Source organism: Mastigoproctus giganteus, chromosome 2 (genome assembly GCF_048544385.1).
Source record: "Mastigoproctus giganteus isolate SK-2022 chromosome 2, ASM4854438v1, whole genome shotgun sequence".
Classification (NCBI taxonomy): domain Eukaryota; kingdom Metazoa; phylum Arthropoda; class Arachnida; order Uropygi; family Thelyphonidae; genus Mastigoproctus; species Mastigoproctus giganteus.
Genome location: NC_143576.1, coordinates 37,644,807 through 37,665,172, shown reverse-complemented (window position 1 = coordinate 37,665,172; position 20,366 = coordinate 37,644,807). Strand labels below are relative to the sequence as shown.

Here is a 20,366-nt window from a genome sequence, read left to right as displayed (position 1 = left end):
TATCTGTCCTGAACTATCCTTCCTCAACTTGTATTAATGCTCCCTCATGTGTGTAGTCTCTGCAAGTGGAAGAATACCATTAACATTTAGCTTACTCAATCCATTCAAGGCTTTAAACACCTCAATCAGATCTCCCCACAGGTACCTGGCCTCAAGACACTGCAATTTGCAGAACAGAAGCCTTTCTAAGAGCACCCTTTTGTTTCCTTCACCAATCTGGTTGCTCTTCTGCACCTGTTCCAGCAGCCTTCCTAAAGTGAGGCTTCCAGACCTGTATATAATACTCAAGATGAGGCCTAATCATGGCCTTATACAAAGTGATCAGCACCTCCTTTTCCCTGCTAGTAAAGTTTTTGTATATCATTGACAAAACTCAGTGAACTGTCCTGGCAACCTGTCTGCACTGTTCAGAGAACTTCATATCTGACTGCACAATTACCCCCAGGGCTTTTTCATTTTCCTTTACCCTGAGTGTAGTACCACATTGTTGGTACTTAATCTGATCTGCACTAACGACCTGATGCTGATGGTGATGCTGATGCCGATGAGAAATCGACCAACACACATTCCATGTGGCAGACTCAGTTTGTATTCAGCATCATTGCATGCTGTTTATCTCTGCTTTTTGGTGTGGATTACAAACTTTTGCATATTATAATACGCAAGTATATATATTTATATAATATAATAATTATGCTTTAATAATGGCAGATAATAGTAAAAGTGAAAAGATGAAGAATAGCCATCAATCTCTCACATTGGATACCAAGAGTAAAATTATTAAATTGAGTAATGATAGTGTATCAAACAGTGAGATAGGTCATAGGCTAAGCTTCCCTCACACTATAGTTATTACTGTTCTTATAAAAAAAGAGAAAATTTAAGTTAAGCGAGAAGTACAACAGTAATTCGTAAATGTGACAATATTATTGCTGATATGGAAAACTTTTAATGGTGTGGATAGATGATCAGCCTAACTAGCATGTTCCCCTTAAGCCAAGCGTTCATTTAGAATAAGGCCTTAAGTCTCTTTGCTGACACGAATGCCAGGAGAGGGGAGGGGAGGCAGCTAAGGATGCTGAATTTGCTGCCAGTAGAGGCTGGTTTAATAGATTTAAGCATAGGTGCAACCTCCATAACATTAAAGTTCATGGTGAAGCAGCTAATCCAGATACAGAAGCTGCAGCTAATTTCCTGATGAGCTAGCTAAGATCATTGATGTGGGAGATTATTCTGAAATGCAGGTTTTTAATGTTGATGAAACCAGGCTGTACTGAAAAAAAAAAAAAAATGCCTTCAAGAATATTTATAGCAAAGGAAGAGAAATCACTGCCAGAATTTAAAGTAGCAAAAGATAAACTAACCCTGTTTTTTAGATTCCAATGATGCAGGTGATTTTAAATTGAATCCTATACTAATTTATCATTTAGAAACCCCAAGAGCTTTAAAGAATTATGCAAAATCCAGTCTTCCTGTTTATTGGAAATCAAATTCAAAAGCATGGGTTGTTGCACATTTTGAACAATGGTTTTCGAATTACATGTGAACCCCTCCCCCCACGCCGAGCATGGGGATTATGATCCACCTAACACGGTGATTACGTGTTTGGCGGTGTACTGTTGTTATGGAAAAACAGAGGTTAGTTCTGAAACATTTAATGTAAAAAATTAAAACCATAATCTGTGTTACAAATGCTACAATTCATTTTTAAAAGAAATTAACAATTTCACTTTATAATGTAAAATGTATTCCAACTAAAAACATCATAAAATATATTGAAATGACACACTGAAATGACAGAATTTGTGGGATACCTTGTTCCTGGCCAACACAACACTGTCACCCTTCTCGCTAGTGGATGAACCCACTGCTTGTAAGGTATATAGGTAAAATGCATTCATTAATCGGTAATTCAATGTCAGTATGGATAAGCATTGTGAGTTAACTGACTTTGGAAGAGGGATGATAGTAGGTGCCTGACGAATTGGTCACTCTTTCATGGAGTTGGTACAGAAATTGCACTATCCCCCATTTAACGGTATCAAGAGTGTTTTGGGAATACACTATTGGGAGACAAGTCTCCTAGTCTGATGAGTCCAATTTCCAGTTGTTTTGCGCAGACGGGAGGGTGCATATCTGGTGGAAACTACACGAAGCTATGCACCTGTCTCGTCAACAAAGAATTGTTCAGGAATAGTCTGGGGCATAGTCAACTGGCACATGTTGGGCCTCTGGTACATCTAGACGCATCTCTGAATGGTCCAGGTTACGTGTCCATCCTTGCAGACCATCTGCATCCCTTCATAGTCTTCGTGCACCCACAGGACAATGCATCTCCCTACAGAGCCGTGGCGATTAGAACATTGTTCGAAGAGCATTAATTTTTACCACCCTGGAATGTCCTTCCTTTCACTGGATACTGTGCAAAGGGCCATTCAAGCTTTGGATCCTCCACCCAGGAACGTGACGGAAATATGGACAGCAGCGCAGCAAGCATGGATGGAAATACCCGTGGAACACTTTTGTGAATTAGTGGACTCAATGCCTCACCATGCAACTGCCCTTATCAACGCGAAAGGTCAGCCTGTGCATTACTAAGTAGGCATCCAATGATTTCTGTCCACTCAGTGTATTTTTCTATGCTAATTTTTGCTGGAATGGGGGTTTCCAAATTAATGACGAGACTGACTTCCTCCATAATTTCTCATCTCTCGTTCCATTGATCCAATTGAGGCACAGCGTGTTCATGCCCCTAACATAAACGTAAAGGGCCCCTATGTTAAAAGAAAATACGATGAAAGAAAACTAAACCCCCAAAAAATCGAAACAACAGAAACTTAATTGGGTATATGCTTCCATTATGGAATCAAAATGAATTCCTACTAAATTTTGAATAAAACTGTATGCTGAAAAAAGTAAAACAATGATATAAACTTTTAATTGACCATGACTTATCAACACATATGAAGAAAGGTTCAATTGATAAAACTGCTAGCACAAGGTGAACATGCTTTTGAAGTTGACTTACAAAATCCATAATTTTTGTCTGCCTCTGTTTTGTCATGTTCTTTCTCATGTAAGCATAAGAAACCATAATATCATAAATGCCTCTCTTAATTTTCGTACTACTATGAAAGTCGAGAACTTCTTGCATAATCTTCTCCTTCAGGAACTTGGCTATTTTTAGAATCTCTGAAATACACTTGTTTGTTAATTCAGGTTTCTTCTGCTCTTCATTTCCTTCTTCTTCTTCTTCAGAATCATCTTTATTGGATTCCAGTAGTTCTTCTAACTCCTGTTTTTAATTCCTCCTGATGGGAATGAATATGTTCTAAAAATTATTCCTTCCCTATATCACTATATCCCTCACCACTAATTCAGGGAGTAGCTTCTTCCAGCCATTCTTCAAAGTTGACTTTGTCATTTCAGTCCATGACTGTTTGATTATTTAAATACCTGTTAATATTGTGAATTCAGCCCAACATTGGCACACATTTTTATCTGGAAATTTTTCGATTTTATCAACAAGATTTACCAATCTTCTCCTTAGATAATAAGATTTAAAATTCGAAATGATCCTTTGGTCCAGGGACTGTAAAATTGAATTTGTGTTCAGAGGAAGAAACATGAGATTTACATTTGGATTGCAATCGAGAAGTGACACTGGGTGACTTGGAGCATTGTCTAAGATAAGGAGCACCTTGAATGATAAATTCTTTTTTTTCAGATATTCTTCAACTTCAGGTACAAAACAATGCTCTAACCAGTTAATAAACAGTCATCCATGCTTTTCTCTTCAATTTCCAGTAAACCGGAAGAGAGGATTTATTTTTTGCCTTTCAAAGCCCTTGGTTTTCAGAATGATACACTAATAAAGGGTTGCATTTATAATCACCAGAAGCTTTACTACAAAGGAATTCTGTCCTTTAACACTTTGAATCCAGGTGAAACTCGTTCTTCTTTTCTATTCGATCACCAGTAAACAGGAAGCAAGGATTTATTTTCTTCCTCTCAAAGCCTTTGTGTTTTCTGAATGATACACTAATAAAGGGATGCGCTTATAATCACCAAAAGCATTACTAGAAAGGGATTCTGTCCTTTGACACTTTGAATCCAGGTGCAACTCATTCTTCTTTGGATAAGTATGTTCTGTCAGGCATTTTTTTCCCAGTAGAGTCCAGTTTCATCACAATTAAAAATCTGATTTGCCCTGCATCCTCCCTCTTCTATTACATTTTTCAATTCCGGTAAAAATTTTCAACTGCCTCCACATCATCACAAGCAGTCTCGCCAAAAACTTTAATATTGTGCAGATTTGCTATTTTTTTTTTTGGATCGATCGAACCATCCCTTGTTGGATGCACTGAAACTTGATTCACCATTTGTATTAGCAGCGTGAGACTTTATTTGATGATAAATACATTGGGCATTGCAAAGAGATACATTTCTATTCCTTTGGTCTTTGATAAAAACATTCAATAAAAACTGTTCCATTTTTTCAATAAGCATATCATGTCGACTTACAAAAGTGGATTTTGCACTTGCAGAGTTTGTTGCCAACCAGTTTTGCTAATGCTTGCTTTAATTTTCTCCTCACACTTTTTAATTGTTCATGTTGATGATTCTCTGCACTCATATTCTTTAGATAAAGATGCATACGTTCTTCCTTGTTCTATTTTCACCAAAATAATCATTTTCTCATGCAATGAAAGAATTTTTCCAGATTTTTTTCTTTGACTTATTTTAACTGATCGCAAAACTGCAAAGTGCCACAAAACAGCTGTCTCTGATAACAAAGTCGCTTAGAATAAAAGTGATGACACTATAAATACAATCTTGCTAAAGTAGCTACATACTATGCAATAAAGTACACTGTGTTACTGCAAACCTTGGGCCACATACAGCACAATCCACGTCGTACAGACTTATACCATGTAAGTGTGAATTTGTGCATGGTGTAGCCGTGCTTGGGTGGGGGTCACCTGTACTTTGTGCCTGCAGTTAACGAATACTGTACAGAAAAGAAAATTCCCTTCAAAATTTTACTCCTTTTGGATAATGCATCATTAAATAACCCTAACCCAAATGTTCAAATAATTTTCTTCTCTGCAGATACTACTTCATTGCTTCAACCAATGGACCAAGGTATTATTGCTGCATTTAAATCATATTATCTAAGGAGAACATTTGCTAAGGCTGTAGCTGCAATAGATAGTGAATCTGAATGTATTAGACCTAGAGCAAATGTTGTAAAAGAATTCTGGAAAGGTTTTCCAAAGTATTTGCTGTTATTTTAGATCAATATTCCATTTTACCATTTATTAATATACACAGTTTACATACATTCATATATATACAAAACTGACATAGATTTATATAAATTATATATACTTTTGCATTCACATCATCCGTGTGTGTGTGTGTGTCAGTCAGTCAGTCAGTCAGTCGTGGTGGGTCCAATGGAATAGCCTGTCTCCATCTTTGTTTTCTGTAATGACATAGAAACGGTAGGCCACTTTGCCACTAGGGAGCAGCCAACACCCGGGCAGCTGCCACCTGGTGCCCATCCCGAGGCACAATGAAACTGGCCTGGGTCTACTGTCCTATATGTGCACAAAATCCCGCACCCACCTTTTCTTTTCTCTGTAGAGACTTCTACAGAGAAAAGAAAAGAAGAGCCACAAATCAAACTTCATTGGATTCCTATTTTCATAAAAGACCAGCATCCTCTCAAATCATAGATCAGCCTTCAACATCAACTGAAGTATTGCATCAACTAGGCCTACAAAAAGTCCATCCAACTCGCCTGCAAGGAAACATGTAGCTGTAAATGAAGAACGTCCAGATGATGTAGAATTTGTGCCAATCCCTTCAGTTTGCTTCAATAAATTTATACTGTACACATGGATGTCCACAGAAAATTTTCCGGGGGCGGGGGGGCAAAGCTTGGAGACAAATAATTACATCAATAAATTTTTATTTCATTTTTTAAATAATTATTTAATTATTTAATTAAACAAGTACGTTATAGAATACAGTATTGCATCAATACAAAAACACATACATAATGTATATAAATTTAAAATATAAAGGAAACAAGAATTGTTTCCTTTATATATATATATATATATATATATATGAGCCCTAATTAGATAAATTATAGTGTAATGTAAATGTCCTCCCTGGTTTGAAAATCGCAGTAGCCTCAAACCAACTGTACACCCGGTGTACATGAAAAGACATAGATAATAATACGATAATTAATATAATGAGCCTTACATGGGAAAAAGTTATTTTCCAAGGGACTTTGTCGAGGGCTAAACCCCTACAAAATATCCAACCCATGTTAGGCTGAGCCATCGGTTTCTGTTATCATCTGCCTGTATGCCATGGCCAAAAAGTCCATAATAATGGAATATTCCTTTAAGTTAAAATTAAATGCAGGCCAGCAATTATAAGTCTGGCCTACCATATAGGGAGCAGGTCTAAACCGTAATTAGGTAGAATATCATCCAGCCTATATTCTACCTAATTACGGTTTAGACCTGCTCCCTATATGGTAGGCCAGACTTATAATTGCTTACCTGCATTTAATTTTAACTTTAAGGAATATTCCATTATTATGGACTTTTTGGCCACGGCATACAGGCAGATGATAACAGAAACCGATGGCTCAGCTTAGCATGGGTTGGATATTTTGTAGGGGTTTAGGCCTCGACAAAGTCCCTTACAAAATAACTTTTTCCCATGTAAGGCTCATTATATTAATTATCGTATTATTATCTATGTCTTTTCATGTATACCGGGTGTACAGTTGGCTTGAGGCTACTGCGATTTTCAAACCAGGGAGGACATTTACATTACACTATAATTTATCTAATTAGGGCTTACATACCGTCCGATGTAATGTTCTATCGCAGGATGGCATTAATCGGTTCGTTCTATATATAACAGTTAAATATTAAGTTAATTTTATAATTCAAACTCTGTATTATTTGGATTCTATATATATATATATATATATATATATAAAGGAACAATATATATATATATATATATATAGATAATAATAATTTCGATGATCACGTATCGTATAAGAATTGAATTCTCCGTCTATCGCTTGCAAACCCACTGACGACATTTTCAATAAATTTCTTCTTTACAGCTTCCTCTTCTAATTTCTTCCTGTGCACACTAATCATACATAAACCTGATAAGAGAGTTTCTGAGATAGTGGACACCTTAACCATGTTTTCACATGGCTCAAGGTGCTGAAACTTCTTTCAGTGGTACAGGTCGAAACAGGTAATGTCATACCAATAGTTATTGCCGAATTAATAGAAGGGAAATACAGTCAGTCCTCGTATAACACATGTTTACACTACACGAATTCGATCATACACGATTTATAAATAGGGGAACGATATCGTGTACAACACGAACCGAATTCGCTTATGCACGATTCGTCTTTGTGTTTACAAGAAATGGCAGTCGAACATGGAATCACCCCAACTGAACGCAACACGATTGGAATGAAGAGAAGATTCTGAAAATGTATTTGTTTTTTTTTATATCAGTGAAGGGGAAACACATTTCACCATAATAAGGTAAAAACCCACACAATTCCAGCTATCAGTATTATCGCAAATGAAATTAGATCGAGTTTACTACCAGTTTATAACAGATTCCACTAGCAGAAACGGAAATGGAAATTGTTTTTATTGTTTTATGGTAGTAACCCCCAGAAATGTGCTTTAGTAAAATGTGAGGTGTTAATAGTGTATCTCTGCCTTTGCGGTGTTGTTTATTCAGTTGCTACACGTGCGCAGCTTTGTTTATGTGTATCAAGCGTGCCTCCTCATTTTGTAATTGTGCTTTATTCCCTAAAAATGAGTAAAATACTTAAAAGGTGTGAAAAGGAAGCATCCTGGTGAAGACACTGCAGATTCAGAGAGAAAAAGAAAAGCAATTTCGATAAACAGAGGTAGACTGGGTCAAAAATTCTTACCCGGGAAAATTTGTAGTGGCCTCATACTATGGTTTATGGCCAAAATCACACTGGCCTCCGGCCCACTGGAGTTTCCCCGGTAAGGCTTATGGCCTGTCCGCCTCTGTCGATAGAGAAAAAATATGAAATTGTGAAATGCTTTGAGCGAAATGAAAGACCGTGTGATATTGCACATGCTACAGGCCTAAATGAGGGAACGCTGAGAATTAGAAAGATGTATAAAAACAACTTTCATAGCAGGAAAAACTCAAAGTGTAATTAAAATTCATTAGATCAAGACACAAAAAATTGGAAGAGATGGAATGGCTGCCATCTGTTTCGATAGAAAATCAAACAAAAAACAAGTTTGCTTGGGATAGAAGCAAAAGCATTAGCAATATTTTCTTATGTAATAGTCGTAATAAAATACTTACGTATTTTATTACGATAATTTATTGTGTTTGGTAATGTTTTGGTTACAAATGTGTGTGTGTTCAATCTTGGGCGGTCGGCACCTAACCCTATTTTTCCCATAGAGCCTGTTGTTTATATTGCATGATTTTGCATTGCATGAGGGTTTCTAGGAACACAACTATTGTGCTATACGAGGACTGACTGTAGTCACAATGTTCCAAAACATCTGGCAAAGTTTGGGGAATATCTGTCAATGAACCAAAAACAGGAACACGTGTTTTATTGCTGCAATAGATGAAACACGTGTTCTATGGTTACCCCGCCGTGGACAAAACCGGCTAACCCATAATAAAATTTTAAGGCAGACAAAGCGTCCCGTGGTCGAGGGTGTAAGGTTACATATCTCAATCACTTTTACTGTTATAATTTGTGGAATTTTTTACTTGATCCCAGGGAGAGGCAAGTTCCCCGTTTGCCACCCTTTGTTCGTACACCCTATTAGGTGTATTCATTTTGTTCGTACACCTAATAGGGTGTACGAACAAAGTGAATGTATTGAGTTCATGCAGAAGCAAGTTTTTAAAATGATCAATCCCCTATAATCATATCTGCAACCTCCTACTTTTTAAATTTGTTATCTTTTACACTTACTAATTTTTTCATTCCTTTAATACTGTCAAATGTAAAGTGTTTGCATTTTATGTTTGAAGGTCACAAGTCTTTATGTAAATGCAGAGTAGAGGGACATTTTCTCACAGTTTTGTAAGTTGTTGCATTAAAATATAGTTGCAGTGCTAATGGTAAGTGTCATGCTAAGTTTTGTGCGAATTTTGAGCATCACATGCATCTGTGGGTGAAAAAAGGTAGTGATCCGCTTTACAACAAAGGCCCCGAACCTAATCTGTTGTAACTGTTTGATATGACAGTACCAACAGTACCCAGCTAACTTTTGTATCATCTGCAAACTTAGACATTAAGCCTGATCAATATATACTGAAAACAACAATGGGCCTGGCCATTATATAACTTAAGTGAACAAAGGAACATTTGCAACTAATAAAGTTGAACATTACTGATTACTCTAAGAAGAATTAATATTCTAACTCTAGCTAAAAAAAAAGGGAAATGTATATAGCTCAGTAATAGTAAGGAATGAGATTGATCTCATTAGATCACTTTAATATCTTAAGGCTGAAACTTTGGTTTTATGCCTTTGCATTTACCTGTGAGATATTGGATCTTTTCTCGATTCAACAGAGAACTGTATAAAGAAAAGGGAAATTAAATATTTTCTGTTTAATAGAAGCCTGCTTCCTGAATATATTGACTTTTAATGATACAATCTGATTTTCTTAACTTAATATTGTAGTTATGATCACAAACCTTTTAATCTGTTTGAAATATAGAAATTCTAGTAACAAAAAAGGTGTTGAAACCAATTGTGCACCACCACCACCTTCACCTCTTTAACTGAGGAGAAGTGCCATCTTCATAGTACATCTTATAAAGGCCAACAAAAGTAATCGCTTAGAGCCCAGTCTGGTGAATATGAACATTGAGCTATACTTTAAACTTTAATCTCCTGTGTTTGGTTCACTGTGGAATGAGTGGTGTCAGGGTTGCACAGCACCCCAAGGACATCATACTGTTTATTTTGATTTGCTTGCTTTAATTGGTTCAGAAGAACATTAGTTTTTGTTACTCTTTGTCGTCTCTTCATATACTGTTCCAGAGTTGCTCCTTTATGATTTCATAATATAATGAGTAACACTTTCTGGGATTTATTTCCAGTAACTATGTGTTCTAAGATCTCAACGTTCATAGCATCCAAGAAGTACAGAACACATTGTAATTGTTTCTTCAGTTCCATTAAATGCTAGAATATCAGAGTGCCACTCCTCTATAATGATACATTGAACCAATGTTAATCTTGCTCAAAATGGCCATTTCTTCAATCATAATGAGATGGTTTCCTTGTATGAGTTCTTCCAATGCTACTATGACTTTGGGTGACATGATAATGTGATTTCCCTGCCCAAGGAGAATTCTTAACACTTTTCAGTACTATTTTTAAACTTGTCAACTTGTAGAATTTCAGTTGTTACATATACAGTTTACCCTTGCTTTACAATATCTCTTCCAGAGACACTGACATATTGTGAGAATATCATAATGTGAACCCAGTAACGCATTGTTTTTTGTAAACGTGTTGGAGACAATCATACCGTCCCATCCCGTCATAAAGTGAAATTAAGTAGGTGCCAGTTAACATGATTACTGGTTAGTGGAATCAACCACTTTAATTTCAAAACACCAATTCAAATCATTAAAATGCTCTACACTTTCATCATTATCATATGTTCGGTTAAGAATCTATTTTGAAGGCCTTTGTGATATTTTTCTAAAGCACATTTCTGGAGCTCACTACCATAAAACAATAAAAAGAATTTGAATTTTTGGTTTATTGTGCTTTTCTGTTAGTGCAATCTATTATAAACAAGTAGTAAACTCGATCTGATTGCATTTTGATGAATTTGAGGTACTGCTCAAAACATCAAAGGCAGATTTGTTGGGATATCAGAGACGTGGTGTCACACAGATATAAGGAATGCAGAACTGGTATTTGGGGGGTACAATGTGTACAGAAAGGATAGGAAGGGAGGAGGGATTATGCTATTAGTGAAGAAACACATAAAATCCAAGGAAGTGAAGCCAGTCGACATCGCTGGACAGTTCAGTGTCGAGTCAGTTTGGTGTGACATAAGCATTGGGAGATCAAAATTGAGAGTAGGAGTGTGCTATAGGCCTAATGACTCTGATGAGTATAATAAGAAACTGTACAGGGAAATAGAGTGGGCCAGTAAATCAGAGAGTCTTATAATGGGGGATTTTAATTTCCAAGATATTGACTGGAATTTGTGGGTTGGTCACTCACACACTAGCAAGGCTTTTGTGGATTTATTGGATGATTGTTTTCTACATCAGCATGTTTGGGAGGCAATTAGAGGGAGTAATACTCTTGATCTGATTATCAGTAGTGATTCTTAATGCATTAACAATCTGCAGATAAAGGAACCACTAGTTGGCAGTGATCACAGTAAGCTGAAGTGGGATTTACTCAAAGAGGTAACTAGCATCAGAGGTAGAGGGAAGGGTTTTTGCTTTCGTAAAGGTGACTACGATGGTCTGAGACAGTATTTAAATTCTATACAGTGGGACCAACTGATGATGTTACCAACAGCAAATTCAAAATGGGAATCATTCAAAGAACTTATCTTGGAAGCTACTAGGCTTTACATACTAACTAAGAAATATTGTTCAAGGTTTAGGCCTAAGTGGATGTCAGATGAACTAATGAGACATATGGCAGAGAAGAAAAATGCATGTGATACATAAATCAATGGGTGACATGAAAGCCTATGATAGATATAAGCTGGTCTGTAACCAAGTCACAGAGGAGATTAGGCAGGCAAAGGCAGATTATGAGAAATCCTTTGCAAAGGATGCAAAGAAAAACAGAAAAGAGTTCTTTAGCTATGTAAACTCTAGAAGGAAAGGGATGAATCAGATTGGTCCACTGGATATTGATGGTTCAACAGTTGAGGATCCTCCTCAGGTGGCTAACTAACTAAACGAGTATTTTGCCTCAATATTCACACATGAGGAGTTATTCAGGAAGGGAAATGCCAGAGGTGAAGTGAACTCTGGTAGTGAGCTAGATGATTTTGTAATAACTGAGAGGAAAGTGGAGGAGAAATTGTTGAGGATAAACATAAAAAAGGCACCCGGGGTGGATGGGCCAGTTATATTAAAGGAGGCAGCAAAGGAAGTATGAGAGCTTCTTTGGACTCAGGGGAGTCCAAAGAAGCTCTCATAATTGAGAGCCCATAGACTGGAGATGTGCAAATGTGACCCCAATTCACAAAGGAGGATCAAAGGCTGACACAAGTAATTATACACCTGTGAGTTTAACTTCTGTTCCAGGAAAATTATTGGAGACTCTGGTTAAAGAAGCACTGCAGGATCATTTAGACAAGACTTCAGTTATAGTTCGGACACAGCATGGTTTTGTTAAGGGAAAATCTTGCCTGACCAATTTGATTGGATACTATGATGCAATCACAAAAGAACTGGATACATGGACTAACTTTGATATTATATATTTGAATCTTAGAAAGACTTTTCATACTGCTGCACAAATTGGAGGCAAATTGCTGCTATGGATAAAGGGATGTTTGAGGGGGAGAAGACAGAGAGTGGTAATCAATGGACACTACTCATTGTGGACTAATGTTATTAGTGGAGTCCCTCAGGGTTCAATGTTGTGTCCATTATTGTTTTCCGGATTTATAAATGAAATTGATGGTGGTATATCAAGCTTAATGTCCAAGTTTGCAGACGATACAAAGGTTGGCAGGGTTGTTAAGGACACTACTGACGCTATGCTGCTGCAACAGGATCTGGAAAGGTTGAGCAGATGGGCTGAGAGGTGGCAAATGAAGTTTAACATTGACAAATGTAAAGTACTACATATGGGAAACAGTAACTCCAGAGCAATGTATCAACTCTATGGTACTATACTGACAGTGGTAGAGAATGTAAAGGACCTGGGGTAATTGGGCAGGCAGATATGAAGTTCTATGAGCAGTGCAGACGGGCTGCAAGAGTAGCTCATGGTGTCTTGTCAGTGATATACAGGATTTTTTTTAGCAGCGATAAGGAGGTGATTATTTCCTTGTATAAGGCAATGGTCAGGCCACACCTTGAGTACTGTATACAGGTCTGGAAGCCTCAGTTCAAGAAGAATGTAGTGCTGCTGAAACGAGTACAGAGCAGGGCAACAAGATTAGTGAATGGAACAAAGGGTTGCTCTTACGAAGAAAGGCTTAAGTTTTGCAAATTACAGTGTCTGGAGTCTAGGCACCAGTGAGGTGATCTGATTGAGGTGTATTAACGCATTGAATGGTTTGAGCATGCTCAATGCTGATGGGATTCCTCCTCTTGCTCAGAATAATCACCTGAGAGGACATAAATTCAAATTGAGGAAAGACATATGTAGGATAGATGTGTGGAAATTTGCCTTTAGCCACTGGGTAATTGGTTGGTGGAAAAGACTTCCATCCCTTGTTGTGGAAGTTGATAGCCTAAATAAATTTAAGGCTCTGCTGGACAGGTATTTCAAACAAACAGAGGGGTGAAATTGGAGTGGGGTTTTTTTTTTTTTTTTTTTGGCTGATGCTGTATAAGCTTGCTTTCTTGCATTGTATGCCTCTACTAATGCTAGCACATTTCGATAATACCGATAGCTGGAATTCTGTGGATTTTTTACGTTATTATGGTGAATTGTGTTTCTCCATTCCTGGTTTTTTCTGTTCCGTAAACTTGTTACTCTGTATCTCCCTTGCATGTATTGTGTTAGTTGCAATTTACTGTGTTCTTTGTTATTGATTGCTTATCTTTTTTACTGTTTTAAATTTCTAGCCAGTTTCTAAAATATCCAGCCAGTTCCTAAAAAAGGGTGACAAATCCCTCCCATCCAATTATCGTCCCATTGCAATTACTTCTACTCTTTCTGAAGTAATGGAGAAATCAATTAACCGCCAACTCTTAAACTACCTAGAAACCTTCCGTCTGATCGTTGATCAGACGGAAGGTTTCTAGGTAGTTTAAAAGAACTGACCGAGGTTTCTAGGTAATTTAAAAGAACTGACCGAGGTTTCTAGGTAGTTTTAAAGAACTGACCCAAGGTTCAGTTCTTTCCCCTACTCTTTTCCTCTTGTATATTAATGACCTTCTTCCATTGACTGGAAATCCTATCCATAGTTTTGCAGATGATAACACATTGCATTCAACTGTCCATTTTGAGAAACCTTGCCCTGCTCAATCAGCTTCAACGTCTCTAAAATCTGCTACCAATTCCTTAAATGCCGATCTCCAGGTAATTCTCCAGTGGGGCAAAGAAACTTAGTTGATTTCAATCCTTCTAAAACTCAGTCTTGTCTTATATCTCGCAAAAAGGATTCTTCTGCTCCTATGCTTATCTTTGGTGATACTCCGATTTCTAGGCAAATTGATAGGTCCTTTTGAGGATTACCTTGACTTCTAATCTTTCTTGGCACAAGCACATTACATATATTGCTTCTTCTGCAACTAAAAAACTTGGTTTTTTCTTTCACTCTCGGTGTTACTTTTCTTACAAACAGCTGTTCACTCTTTACAAATTGCAAATCCGCCCTACCATTGAATATTGTTCCCACATCTGAGGTGGTGCCCCCGAAACCTCTGTCAGGCTTCTAGTTTTCATTCAGAAGAGGGCAGTTAGGTTAATTAATGGCTGTCTCTTTAGCAGAGAGACTCTGTTAAAGAGGAGTCATTCTATGAGTCATTCTAGATGTACTTTTTCTGCTGCATGCCTTTTCTACAAATATTTCCATGGGCACTGTTCTTCTGAATTGGCTTCTATAATTCCTGCTCTCTCAAAACAGTCCGAATACGTGCTGCCACCAGCCAACATCCATTCACTGTCCAACTTCAAACTCACAGAACCAACTTTTTGTCTTCCTCATTTATTCATTCAACTGCCATTTTCTGGAACAACCTTCCTTCATACGTATTTTCTGAAAATTACTGTCTACAGAAGTTCAAGTCTAATTTCAACAAATAGCTTCTTTCATCTTCTCAACCTCTAACCCAAGCACGGTACTAAGTACTATGGGTTCTAATACCTCTCGTGTTTGGGGTTTTCATTAAAAAAAAAAAAAAAATTCATCTCCCCCCCTAAAATGTCAGTGAACAGTAACAGAAATAGTTAGTATGTGCATATTACAGTACACATTAATTAAGCATTGTCCATAAGCCTAAATTTATTTTTATTTTGATAATCTGTGGAAAATATGCTTCCAATTTTTATGTATCATTTAATTTTGTTAATTGGTAATGAAATAAAATGCAAATTTATGATCTTTACTTTTATTGCCTGTGGATAATAGATATTACTCCTATTTTTGCATATTAGAATTGCCGTTTGATAGAATTAAAATTCAATTCGCAATTTTTATCACAATGACCAGTGCTTACCACATACTTTATAGTGAATGGTATTTTATTATGGGGAGTCCATCATAAAGTGATTTGATTGTATAGTGAACCAATCGTAAAACTGGGTCCCATTGTACTTCGCCGTACTGAGCAAATATTCTGTGATAAATTCGCTAGGCTTCATTCCTTTTGCATGTAAAAATCAGATTCAGATTGCATGTTTGCCTTGGAGCATGACCACAAGAATGCTACTGTCTTGAAAATTGACTGTTTCCAAACTAACTAGCAGGTGGTGCTATGTTGGCTTTACTAAACAGACTTCAATTAGTAATGCAATTTTAAGGTTATCATCATTGGTTTTTGCATAATTTGTATTTTATATTGTCTTTGCAGATTTAGAATGACTTTTATAAACAAACACATTAAATAGATAGATAAATAAATAAATAAATAATAATAATAATAAAAAAAAAAAAATATATATATATATATATATATATATATAAATTAATACATAACCTAATCAGCTCTTAACATTTTTTTTTTTTTTTTTTTTTGAAATTCTAGGGAAGTTCTATACTTGATCCAACTCGGCTGTTTGGATGGCAGAAAACTAATACTATAAAGAATGAAGGTTAGTTTAGACATTCTTATATTTTGAATTTCATATTGTATATGAAATACAAATGCGCACGCACACGCACACACAGTATATAATATATAATACATGGTGGGTGGGTGGGTGGGTGTGATTTGATTTAATTTTGCAAGGAACAATTGATAAGTATTTACCCTCATCTAGAAATATTTGAGTTAGGAATTTGAAATTTAGCCAGCAGTTTCTTTCTCTATATAGATCTACATATTTTCCATTCTGTGGATAAGCTCTTTCAGGCTTCTTGAATAGAACCCTCACTTTGGCAGAAAATGAGACACACTTATTAATTACCTCCTCATCAGTCTGAATCTGTGGCTTTGTAATAGTTTCTTTATTTTAGGGAAAAGGAAAAACTTCCTCATAAGGGAGTATATCAGCCATTTTTACTTCAGTCACTGACAAAATTTCACTGCCCCTGGAATGCAGCATATTGAAGGCTGAGCTGTATACAATCCAGCTAGTTTTTAAAAAATCTTCAATAAATGTTTCCTTATGGCCCACCATAATTAATGCAAATTCCTTCATTATAATGTCAGCTATTCAAAATAATCTCTATAACCGAAGAGACCCCAAGTGTCAGGTATGCTCATATTGATAAAAATATTGCGACCACTGACTAGAACTTTAAATAATTTAATTTAAAAATAAAAATACATAGGCATTAAAATAAAAGAAACAATACTATTTCAAACATAAGTTATTAAAAGTTAATAAATAAAATAAAATAAAAAAAATAAAATATGTGGTAGCAATTAAAAGCAGTAAGAATAAATATATGTGAAACAGCAAACAGAATAAAAGTGATAAAATAAACTACATACAAGGGAGCTTTCGAGGCATACAGGCCTCCATTTCAATCTAGACTGAAGCGACAGTGTCCCGGGTGGGTAAAGTGCCTGCCTGGCAACCCAAAGGTCGCGGGTTCGATTCCCGCCTCGGGCTTGGATAAAAGTACCGCAAAAACCTTGAGAGGTGCATTATGGCCACAGAAGCCTATGCGCCAACAACTACCAAAAAAAAAAAAAAAAGCGACAGTGTCAGCCATTCTTATACCCCAGAAGTTACAACCAGATATATGAAAATATGTGCATCGAGCCTAGTGGATGGGGAAGGGGGAAGGAAGGAAAGGGAACAGGAAGCGGGCTAGTGTAGGTCGACAGTCCTCAGTCATCAGTCTCTGAACACAGTACATGGTGACTACTTGTTCAGTTATGGAGGCAGTTAGTATTTTCCTGTTTTTGGATATCTGAGTTTGCCATACAAGAGGGGAGCTGGATGGTTATCTCAGTATATATAGGAAACCTATGTGCTGAGGTCAGTTTACTAATTATAAATTGGCCAGGCACTTGTATAGTATGGTTGATAGCTTTGTTCTGCTGAGAGGCTGGGAATTCGGACAGCTTTGTCCAAATGTGACTACACCCTTCATCCTGGATGGAATATGAATTCAATGTGATGAAGTTGGTTCCTGTCCTAGGCGCAACGATTCACTTATCGCCACTGCATATATCCCCTAATATCTGGGTATCTCCACTCATCTTGCCAAGATTTTACAAGGTTATCATATTGGCTGTGTACAACTTCCTAGTAGAAGATTGCAATCGGTTGTGCTTAGAATAAAATTGACCCTTCTGTTGTTACATTGTTCAATGGTAGTATACTGCATTGCTTGCCAAAATCGTGGGATAGGTTACATTGGCAAAACTGAGTGCAGGCTAGGTGATTGTGTTTCTGAGCATGAGGGAGGCTAAGTGTTGGGCCGATTTTAGCAGCTTTGCTGCCACAGAGTATTATTGGTTCGAGCAGCACTAATCTTAACCCCTGGATGAATATTGAAGTATTGGCTGTGGCTCATAATGCATTCCATCTCTCATGGTTAGAGGCCCTCCATATAGCTGTTATTATTAATTGTAATTCTGGGACCCACATACATCTTATTATGGAGGCTGTTATTCTGCATAGTGATGAGAGATGGTGGGTAGATAATTGAACAAGTAGTCGGTGTGTACTGCATTCAGAGACTGATGATTAGATGACTGAGGAATGTTGACCTACGTTAGTCCACTTCCTTTTCCTTCCTTTCCATTTTTTCCCCCGACCACCAGGCTTGATGTGCGTATTGTCTTATATTGAACTGATAGCAATCAAATTCACACACTTTCCATTGCATCTACCCAACTTTGCAGACCTCGCTTGTTCTGCAAGCTGTCTTCCTTTCCCTGTCCTTCGGTGGGCTCCCAGACCAGGGGTGATTATACTTCTCCCTTCCCACCTCTTCTTTTTGCTGGAGGATGCCTTCTTTCCTTATCCTCCTCCTTTTGCCTACCTTGATTCCACCACTTGTATTATTTTCCCCACTCTCTTCCCTTTTTTTATTTTTTATTTATTATTATTTTTTTTATTTGGTCTCCATCCAGAAAGCTCAGGTGACCCTGGCAGAGATCAGCCAGAGTATGAGGGCAGCCTGGTTCACCTCCCAGTGGTTGTGGTGGGCAACGTAGGGTCCCACTATGGGCTCTGCGGTCAAGTAGCCAGAGACACAACAGCAGAACATAACACAATACTGCATAAACCAGACACACTACACTTTTTTCTGGCTTATGCAGTGGTTCTGCATTCCATCACAGAGTATATATGGCACAGATGGGGGAAACCACAGATGGCACCTAACCCTAAATACTATGCCACTATTGTCTTATATTGTAACTTATGGAAGTATACGAATAGCTGTTGTCGTTGCTTCAGTTTAGGTTGAAAAGGAGGCCCATATATCTTGAAAGCTACCTTGTATGTCATTTATTTTATCGCTTTTATTCTGTTTGCTGTTTCAAATATATTTATTCTTATTACTTTTAATTGCTGGTACTCATATTTTATTTCTTTCATTTGATTTTATTTATTCACTTTTAATATCTTTTATGTTTATAATAGTATTGTTTCTTTTATTTTAATGCCTATGCATATATTTTTTTTTAATTAAATTATTTAACGTTCAAGTCAGTGGTTGCAATATTTTTATCAATAAAATAATCTCTCCTCTTCTCATCCTGTATTTGAGGACATCACATGTCGTGCTCAACACTGACACTGTCAAGAACACAGTAAAGAAATGGCATTCTGCTGGATTGATATAAGGACACACTGGTATCCTGGGAAATGAAATAGCAGACTATACAGCCAAACAAACTGACCAGGTGCCTCCATCTTTGTCTTTCCTACATAAATTTGAGATTGTAATCCAAAAGGGGATGCAATCTAATGGGCACAATATGGATTTCTAGCTTCCAGGAAGAAGAAGACAGATGAGAGGAAGGTGTATTAGCACGCTGGCCACACATACTTACCCCTTTCTATTTACTCATGAGTGAATTGACTGTCCCCTTTATTTAAATATCAAGTCTAGCACTTTTTGGACATTGTCAAATCTTCAGGGCCGGCCAACACTGCAACATCTTCTAGAAAATATGTTGGATTTTTCAGAATTTTTCTCTTTCTTTGATAAATAAAACTTTATGCCTGCATTTAATTGCCATTGACATGCTGCTGATAATTCAATTTTCAAGTGAATTGCAGAAAGAAATTTAGGCTTTAGCTGCTCTTATGTCATCATGGTCCTATCATGGCAACAGTAGTGATATTTAGGTTTTAAGTGCTCTTGTGTCATTATGCTCCTATCATGACAACAAGCATTACATTTAGGCCTTAGCTGCTCCTGTGTCATTAAGCCCTTATAACAACAAGAAGAACAAGGTCCAAAAATTGTAGTTCCATCTTTTCTTGTTTATGTCTATTGTTCATATAATCATAAAATTGTTTTGTCTTTTCCTGTGTTCCTTACCAGAAAAATTTTGCCTGCATATCTGAACCATATCAAGGGTCTTAGAGTGAACACATCAATAGCTAGCTCTCTCTTCAAAATCTTCCATAAATATGTCGGCCATGAGTGATGATAGACAGATTTCCCAATACTTAATCTGTTTGTCTGTATTTCTATTCTCTGTTGCCTGCATATCTGAGGGATCAGTCACTCCCTTATAACAGCATCTCCTTTCTCTTTATTTGCTTGGACATCCTAAGCACTGAGAGGAGTTGTGCAAGTAATCAAGGGGTTGTTATAAGGTTCAGAACATAATGCTATTTATAAAGATTATTATGGAGTAACAGTAGTTTAAATTGTGATTATTTCTTAATGGAAATAATCACAATGGTAATGACTTGGGAAGTGTGTGGATGAACACAGTCTGAAATATAGTCAAACAAGGGAGGCTT

General features: G+C 37.0%; 1 protein-coding gene across 1 annotated transcript in view; it reads left to right on the top strand.

Annotated features, from left to right (window-relative positions):
- LOC150089271 (spatacsin-like) overlaps nt 1-20,366 on the top strand; it is a 542,060-nt gene that overhangs the window by 322,016 nt on the left and 199,678 nt on the right. Inside the window, exon 14 of the mRNA XM_090389930.1 lies at nt 16,007-16,073. Within this exon, the coding sequence (XP_090246056.1) occupies nt 16,007-16,073 (67 nt within the window). The remainder of the gene's footprint in view (nt 1-16,006; nt 16,074-20,366) is intronic.